This window comes from Scardinius erythrophthalmus, assembly GCF_964197995.2.
Source record: "Scardinius erythrophthalmus genome assembly, chromosome: 11".
Lineage (NCBI taxonomy): Eukaryota > Metazoa > Chordata > Actinopteri > Cypriniformes > Leuciscidae > Scardinius > Scardinius erythrophthalmus.
In genome coordinates this window covers 8191594-8200993 of record NC_138231.1, presented here as the reverse complement: position 1 = coordinate 8200993, position 9400 = coordinate 8191594, and the positions used below count along the sequence as shown (strand labels likewise).

At 36.4% G+C, this 9400-nt stretch overlaps 1 protein-coding gene across 1 annotated transcript in view; it reads right to left on the bottom strand.

The window, feature by feature from the left end:
• Positions 1 to 214: 214 nt before the first annotated feature.
• Positions 215 to 9400, bottom strand: part of dcbld1 (discoidin, CUB and LCCL domain containing 1) — a 30398-nt gene continuing 21212 nt past the window's right edge. Inside the window, exons 9-15 of the mRNA XM_081378759.1 lie at positions 8774 to 8886; positions 7435 to 7591; positions 7261 to 7353; positions 6653 to 6737; positions 5610 to 5659; positions 4824 to 4943; positions 215 to 2502 (exon numbers count right to left, since the gene is read on the bottom strand). Coding sequence (XP_081234885.1) covers positions 1958 to 2502; positions 4824 to 4943; positions 5610 to 5659; positions 6653 to 6737; positions 7261 to 7353; positions 7435 to 7591; positions 8774 to 8886 — 1163 coding nt within the window. The 3' untranslated portion in view covers positions 215 to 1957. The remainder of the gene's footprint in view (positions 2503 to 4823; positions 4944 to 5609; positions 5660 to 6652; positions 6738 to 7260; positions 7354 to 7434; positions 7592 to 8773; positions 8887 to 9400) is intronic.

Below are 9400 nucleotides of genomic sequence, written 5' to 3'. Positions count from 1 at the left end.
TGCGCCTGAACGGTAGATTTAAACAGCAGGGTCACCATCAGCTGCTGCCCCATAACTAACACCCCACCGTCACATTCCTGATCACTCTCCCACTGGGACACCTCTTGTGTGACATGCTTTCACCAAAAACTTACATAATCGTGTTGATTGCTCCCATTTTTTAAAAGACATTCACATATTTTAAGGCAAAAGACCATCACAGGACAGACTAAAATGCTGGTTCTTTTAATCAGGGTTTAGACGAGCACAAACAAAGAACTGAGATTCTCAGTGGCAAAGCACTTCAGCTCACCAGCATGGCCAGATCCTCATGGGCATATCAAACATTAACCATCAAGCACATCCCCCAAAACATTTCACAGAAATTAAGACCTGTCAGTAATCTTTCACAAGGATTGTCCTTTAAACAGCAGCAACTCCCAGATCTTTTGGATGCTTAAAAGGAAAGTTCACTCAAAATGAAAATGCCGCCATCATTTACTCCAAACCAGACTTTATCTCTTCCGTGGAACACAAAAGGGAAATGTTGAAGCTTTAAAAAAAAAAAAAAAAAAAAGACGTTTTATGAGAGCTTGAGAGACTCTCCCTTCAATTTTATTGGAAATGCTTTCTTGATAATTTCTCCTCATGTGTTCCACAGAAGAAAAAGTCATATGGCTTAGGAATAAAATGAGAATGAATAAACAATTTTTGGGTGAACTAAATCATTGACAGCACAAAGTGACATCTCATTTAGCTTTTTAGCTAAATACACATTTCAAAACTGTACATACATATGCATACAGACAATCCAAATAAAAACAGGATCTGATAAGAAATTTTAGTCTGTTATTGCTCAATTTGCACATGGAACAAGGGGCGTCCAAAACCACGAAATCAACATCAATATTCAGCATGGAAAAATGATTAGATCATCTGAGATTCAACATTGCTAATTGCACACAGCAGAATGAGACGGAAAACAATCCAAAATGGCTGAATCTAACAACCCTTAGACCCAGTATAGATTAAAAACAAGCAGGATGTCAAAATCAGATCATCATTTCACTTGCATTATGGGAACAAGCCATTTTTTCTTTCATAAACAAAGTTTGCTTCCATTTTAGATTGCGTTAGGCTTTTTAAAATAGTATTTTCACCTCATTTCATGTGTTTTGATTGGTGTAGCGCTAGTTCAGACATTTAGGTCACCTTTTATGAGAAGGACCAAAGTAACTGCACAGGAACTTTGAAGTTCCCAAAGATCTCCTACTTGCACCAGGAGAGCTTCTGATCTGCTTGCTATAACATCTTATTTTCTACCTGTAGACCTTTGCTGATTTTCAAACAGCTTTGTATCGTCACAATGTTGGTAGTACAGCATCTGTAAATGAATGGTGTATACTCTTTCTCCATGTTACCTTCACCCAGATCCCCCCATTTGTCCGCCAAAAGTCCAGAAGACAATGCAAAAAGTGTCAAAAGTCTTGATTTGCAGACAAATAAACAGGTATTTCATGGTGCAGGACACATGGAGAAAGAGCACACACTGGTCATTTACATATATTACCGACTTTAACATATATTACCGACATCATAATACAAAGCTGGTTGAAAATCTGTGAAGAGAAGAGCATAAGAATGGTCACATTGTAGTATACATGAAAATCTGGCGTACATTCACAGTTTGTGTCTGAGTAGGGAACAAAATCTCTGCATATTGCATTTGATTGAAAATAAAACTGGAAAAAACAGGACAATTAAAAATAAAAATAAAATCATCATTCGTCAAGACAAAGTATCTCACATATACAAAAAAAACCCCGTTAAATTACACAAACTGATCACGGCCTCCGCTGTCCTTTACAACTGCAGAAATACAAAAACAAGGAGTCCCTCATACACAAATAAGTTAAGAAGAGTCTGGAGGTGATTTTGTTGAGTCAGGTAAATCAGGAACATCACAGTATGGTGGTTCTCAGCTTCCCTCTGAGCTGCTGCCCTCCGGGTCGGGTCTGAGTCCAGAGAAGGGCAGTCTGACGCAGTCTCTCGGAGTGGAATAGCACTCCTGCTCTGGGGACTTAATCTGGGGTCTTTGGTACGCCGAGCAACTCCCGTTCTTCACGACGGGCTTCTGGATTTTAGGGCTGTCGTAGATGTCCTCTGGGTAATTCCCCCTGTCTAGTTTGACTTGGGGAGTCTGGTAGCCCCCAGCCAGTCCTCCGATCACTTTCCTACAATTACTGCCCTCTACTGCTCGAAACGACGGGCTTTTGTTCAGTACCACCCCTGGGACGCTGTAGCTGGGGTCTTTGCGGAAGGTGTGGCGCTCGATGATGGGCGTGGCGTACTCTGGCTCCTGATTGGTCAGTGGCAAGGCGTACTGGATGCCCGTCTGCAGTTGGTCGTAGTGAGAAGTAGCCTCGCTGTCCTTGTCTTTGTCATCGGTGTCCATGGGCCTAAACGTCGAGCCTTTTCGAGACACGGTGTCCGTGCCAAGCATGAGTGGCTGCTGGTATTCGTCTTGAGAAAAAGAAGAGAGGAATAGTTAGTACTGGAATAGTTACCCTAAAAATGCCTCAACGTTCATTTTATTTGGCTGTGTTATTTTAGTATTATTAATATACTATTTTAGTACTTAATTTTTAGAAATGTTATGTGCTTTTGTCATTTCTATTAGTTTTCTTTAAAAAAAAAAATTATATATATATATATCATTATTTGTATTTAAAATAAGAAAATGAGAAATTTTGCATTGGCCACTAGCTGAAAAATAAGTTTAAAACTAAATTAAGTAAAATGAAAACAAAAAAAACATATGTAGACATAAAAAAAATAGTTAAAACCAAAATTTTACTAAAATTAAAATGAAAACAGAAAATACAAATATATTCTAAATCTAATCTAAAATATTAACAAAAACTATAACAAAATATCAATGATACTAAAAGTAACACTTTTTTTTCAGTTTAAAATGACGCTGTTTATTGTTCCATACTCTTTACAATGAAACTCAGTAGGGTCCAATGTTGTTCTGGACCCCATTTTATAGATGAAAACAGTTCTTTAAAATATATTAAAATATATTATTTTGTGTTCCACAGATGAAAGAAAGTCATACAGGTTTGGAATGATATGAGGGTGAGAAAATAAACTTCAATTTTTGAGTGAACTATCCCTTTAAGCTTGCTCCATGCCACCATAAACCATGTTTTTCTGTTCTTTGGTTTATTGTCTAGCTATCCTGAAACATACCTGGCTAACCAATAAGCCATGATCATAAATATGGGACCATAAACTCTTATGGCATCAAACATAAAAGAAAATGTTATAGCAAAAAGGAAATCAATGAAACCGTTTCAGTATTTGCTCAAAGGGACTCCAAGTTAAGCGGCAGGCTTGAAATCGGAGCGCCTGTAATCTGTCTGACGTCTTGCACAAACCTTGAATCATCAATAATTACAGCCTTGGAGGAGAGTAGGGGGAAAACTGACAATTAAATATCAGCGAGCGTTTCCATCTGGCAAGCATTCAGGCTGTTACAACTATTTCAATAAGGTTTTTTTTACTCCCTTGGCACATTGGAGGATGAAAAATGGCCTCACAAGTTGAACTCCTTTATAATCAGCCAATAAAAAACTCAGCTGGAGAAAGTGTGCCGTCTCCTCTCAGACTTCAGCTGCGGCCAGAAAAGCGAAACACTCTTTGAGTCCATATTTCCAATTGAACACAATATCCTAACAGAGCATGACAAGCAATAAAACAAATCGATATATCAAATCTCTTATTTTAAATAATTTTGCTCAGACTATGACAAGCAAACTGTGCTATGAGATATTTTATTGGTCACTTGGGTTCTATTACAGTCCCGTCTCAGATGCTTGTTAGGGAGTTTTAACATTTAACTGACTAGAAACTGACTAGTAGAAACTAGAAACAGTTAATATTGTGAAATATTATTACAATTTTTAAAAAAAAACTTTAAAATATATGTTAAAATGTAATTTATTCCTGTGATGTCAAAGATGAATTTTCAGTATCATTACTCCAGTCTTTAGTGTCACATGATCCTTCAGAAATCATTCTAATACGCTGATTTGCTGCTCAAGAAACATTTATTATACTATCAATGTTGAAATCAATGTTGAAGTCGTGCTGCTTAATATTTTTGTGGTAACTGTGATTACTTTTTTCAGGATTCTTTAATGAATAAAGAAAAAGAATAGCATTTATTTGAAATCAGAATCTTTTGTAAGATAGAATGTCTTTAGTGTCACTTTTGATCAATTTAATGAATGAATAAAAGTATGAAATGTGACCCTGGACCACAAAAGCCAGTCACATGGGTCAATTTTTTTAAATTGAGATTTATACATCATCTAACAGCTGAATATATAAGCTTTCCATTGATGTATGGTTTGTTAGGATAGGACAATATTTGGCCGAGATACAACTATTTGAAAATCTGGAATCTGAGAACATTAAGAAAATCGCCTTTAAAGTTGTCCATTTATGTTCGTGATTGCGCTGCATTCACTCACAAAAATAAATGTTTTATATATTTACGGTAGGAAATTTACACAACATCTTCATACTTAATATCCTAATGATTTTTGGCATAAAAGAAAAATCGATAATTTTGACCCATACAATGTATTGTTGGCTATTGCCACAAATATACCCGTGCGACTTGTGACTGGTTTTGTGAACCAGGGTCACAAATGTGCAACAGTCTTCCAGCAGCTTCCTCAACACATGTCCGATCATCAGAGAGGACAGAAAACATGCTTGATACTGGATGGGACACTGTGTAAGAAACTAAATCAAATTCGGTCAATCTTTACCTGCCATTTCCCTGGTTACCAGGTCCAGCTTCTGGATGGGCTCTTTCTCAGAGCTGTATTTGATGGTGAACTCAGTGGACTGGTGTCTGGCGAACGGCTGTTTTATCTGTCTCCAACAGCCTGTAGACAAGAATCATTTATCTGTCAGCCAGTCTCTGAAAGATGGTTTTATCTCAGAGCGAGTCCAGCAGCTAAGCCTTAAATTATACATGTCTGAAAGGGCAGAACACAACATATATATAGGGAAGGGATCCGTCATGGTGACTTAAGAACATTTTTTAAGACTTGGAGAATAATAAAGGTTAAAAAACACATGGTGCAGTCACGTTTTATTAATGCAAAGGTGTGCATTGCATGATTTTCTGCATTTTATGTTATTCTGAAACCAATGTTAAAGGAAAAGTTCACCCAGCAACTAATATTTTGACATTATTTACTCACCTTCAAGCTGTTATAAATCTGTACGACTATTTCTTGGGTGGAACACAAAACGAGCTGCTCTTTTTCATACAACTAAAAAAATATGTGGAGACCAGTGGCTCCAAAAACAAAAGCACCATAAAAGCAGCCCATGTGCCCTATTCCAGATCTTCTGAAGTTATTAGATAGCTTTATTTATAAAAAGAGACATACAATCATAGATGATCACAACAAACAAAGTCTGTTTGATATACAAAGCTATCATACTGTTCGATTGTATGGAAAACAGCAGTTTAAAATGTTCTAATTTTGGATGAAATATTCCTTTAAGTGTTCAGGCCAGTTGAGTTAAAGCGAATGTTTTACCTGTATGATGCGTCTCTGCAGAGCCGTACGTGTTCTCCTTTGTCTTCTTACTGTGGGACAGTGAAAAACATCAGCGTCAGAGACACAGGTAGCAGATTCTAGAGTCTCTCCCCACCTTCATCACTCTTAAACAAGAGAAGATGCCTTGCTATTCCCTTGAAACATGTCCATAAGAGGTTTTCATTCATCCATCCTCATTTCCCCACAATGCCCCTGTCCCTGAGCTCTCTCTCGGGAGACTAATGCAGCTGGCACATCTCCTGACACTGACCTTTGACCCTCAACCCTGAGTCTCCCTATTCTTTACGGATCTAAATATCGCTGCAATGTGTTGCTGTGGAATCACAACATGCTCACTCATATCAGCTTACACTCGCTCTTTTATTGACACCAGTGGCTGTGGAATCTATTAGGGCAGGCTGGGAATCACTGGTGTGCGCACATCCGCGATACCGAGACTGTCTGTTGTGTTTGATAACAGACGGTACCTGAACTGAGATAAGCCTGCTGTGCTCCAATAAATCTTACCATATCTGACCCTACCTCCCTCTCAAGTCAGACACAACACGGAAAATACCGACAAAATAGTCATAACTTTCATCATTAGGTCAGTTTTGATTTCAGGTTGACTTTTAAAGAACATTTTACTTTGTTTATGCACATTTCTGGTCTTACAGTGCACAAGTTTTTTTGTAAACTTCTTGTTGACACAGGTAGATCATAACAGAGGTCATTTACATCCCGAAAAGCTTAAAAAGCCATATAGATGCATGCACAATTCTGCGGAGATGACGAGTCAGCATCGTCAACTTCATCACTGCAACCGAAAAAAACTAGTTCATTAATAAATGTAATTATTAAACTGTTAAGAGTCTCCCTGCTGTTTTTTCACGGCACATTCATAATAATTACTTTTGCCGGTGCGCTGTGGCAAGCTTTATACGTGCGCTGATAATGATATGTAGGCAATTAAAGGCTCATTATTATCCCTTGAAAATATATATCAATATGGCAACTAAAAATAAACTATAAAATTGACTTACTTGTATAGCATTTTAACCAAGCAGATTCCCGCCAGGATCAGGACCACAAGAAGAATGGTGGGCACAATTATCACAACCAAATGAACTACAAAGAGAAGAAAATATGAGATGTACAAGTCAGGGATGAGGAAGAACAAAAAAAAAAAAAGATCCTTTGTATAATATATGATAGAACAAAATAATAGACTGAAAACTACAACAAAACAGTACAAATATAAAAATTAAGATATTCTATTGTAGTTTTTGTTAATATTTTGAATAAGAATTTAAAGTTTGTAGTTCATTTTAGTAACTGTAGTTTTGTAAAACTATGTCTAGATTTTCTTTAAGTTTAAGTTTATTTTAGTACTTTAACTTAAACTAAAAAATGAGAAATGTTGCCTCGACAATGAGCTGAAATAAAATAAGTTAATATTTTTTATGATGTGTTTACGGGTTTAGTCAACGATAATAACCCTGAGGTAGATAAGGGCAACCAATATACTGAGAGAAAAACAATTGTCGAAATTTGAATAAGGTTAGGGAGGAAATATGGCACATTCTCAGACATTTGTCCAGTACTTCTGTATTAATCAACGAGTGATTAGAGTGCGTTCTTAAAACCGTACCAAGATTAGCCTGAGAGGGCACTGGTTTGGTCATGTCATTGAGAATGGGCTGTGTAGGCTGGGCGTCCAGTGTCACCTGAGACGACGAATTCACTACATGAGGAAAAACTGAGGTTTAGTGCACATTTAATATGAATAATGAAATTGTAAAGCCTTTGTGTGTCTGACACGCACCTGGGATGGGTTTAACATAAGGACAGCCCAGTAGCTGCACTCTCATGGCAATTATTCTGTGCCACTGTTGAGGTACGACACGAATGCTTCGTGCCACGATGGAGGGATGGAAGGTGTTGCGCGTTTGGTGGAGGCTGTCAGTATTTCCTTCAAAAATCTAAGGTGAAATACAACACTGCAACATTAAAAACGTGAATGATACACACTGTAGAACTGCACGATTCTGGAGAAATTAAGAATCACGTTTTTTTTTTTGGTTTCAAACAGAGATCAAGATCCTCCTACAATTCTGAAAAGACAACTAAACAAAATAACATGTAAATTAGGTTGTGACAAATGCTGCAGTCTATTTAAAATGAATAATTGAATGATTCAATGACTCACTCATAAATACTTCATTGTTTCATTACTAAATGAATCAGGGTTTCTTGAATCTCTTTTTTGAATGATTCAATCACTGTTTATTTTAACAGTCACTTGTCGCCACCTAGTGGCAAAACGATGTAATCCTTATTTGAAGCGCCATCAATGTTACTTTCAAAAGGTGATTTGCTCTTTTATGATCTCTTCCATACACCGTGTTTATATCTGAACTATAAACATGTATCCCCGTTCTTCTGTGATAATATGAATATTTGTAACAGAAATAACTATACTGTGTGGTTGAAAAGCTGTTTCATACATAAACATGACATCTGCTCTCTCTGGCTCAGCGCAGACGCAGATCTGAATGTTCTGGTGTGATTTTGTCAGTTTTAATAGACCCAGGCGAATCGTTGTCGTTTAGGAATGAACTGCGTGGATGTTTAAATTGAAATCATGATCTTTTGAATGATAACTCGTGCAGCTCTAATACAAAAAAAAATCTAAATTGACATTATTGACTCTTCATAAATGTCTCTGGTCTCATTGTGATTCATTATTTATTCAAAAGAAAATTCATACATTTTTTGCAGCTGAAGTAATATTTTTGATGCCATTTGGCCAGAGATACACATTATGCAATTTATTTATATTTATATATATATATATATATATATATATATATATATATATATATATATATATATATATATATATATATATATATATATATATATATATATATATATATATTTATATTTATATATATATATATATATATATATATATATATATATATTATATATATATATATATATATATATATATATATATATATATATATATAATTATATATATATATATATATATAATTTCCAACTATTTCCTTTCCAAGTACCTTATAGCAGAAGTTAAAATGCCATTTATGGTTGTATTAAATGTATGATGGTGGAGTGATATAAATACAAAGTCTTACCATATCATCAGAGTTATTGTACTGGACAAATGTCCGCCAGCGGTTCCTCTCCTTGTACTCGATCTTGTAGTTTTTCACAAAATATTCGATGGTCAAGCCTTTTGTCAGAATGCCTATGAAACAAAAACATGACCCCGAATTATCTCGTTTGAAAAGCACAAAAAACTAGCGTTCAGTTAAATGTCTAGTCACACAGCTTTTCTCCTCAAATGCTCCAGAGGTCATTCTCCTGATACAGTGATGCAAGCGCTCAGCCAGCTGAGGAATGTGACAGCATGTAGACTAAAGACTTCGCTTCAGAGTGCGGCCCGTCATCTGCATCACAGTGGAAACCTGCGGTCGGCCTCTTTCGGTTACAAAACACATTCCTGAGGGAAACACTCAAGTGGCATGTTCCCAGCAGACACAGAAACACCAACTGAAGACCCCGAGCTCTGTTATTACTTCCTAACATTAACTACATCACAGACGCGAGGACACCACCGTGATCATAAGAGCAATTCAAAGTGTGAAGCTGTGAGATTGAAGTGTGATGACATGAAAGTTGAGAAAGGAAGTTACTCATCATCAGAGAAAAGCTTGAAGAGTTCAAAGAGATTATAGTCACTATATAAAGAAGCAAAGGTA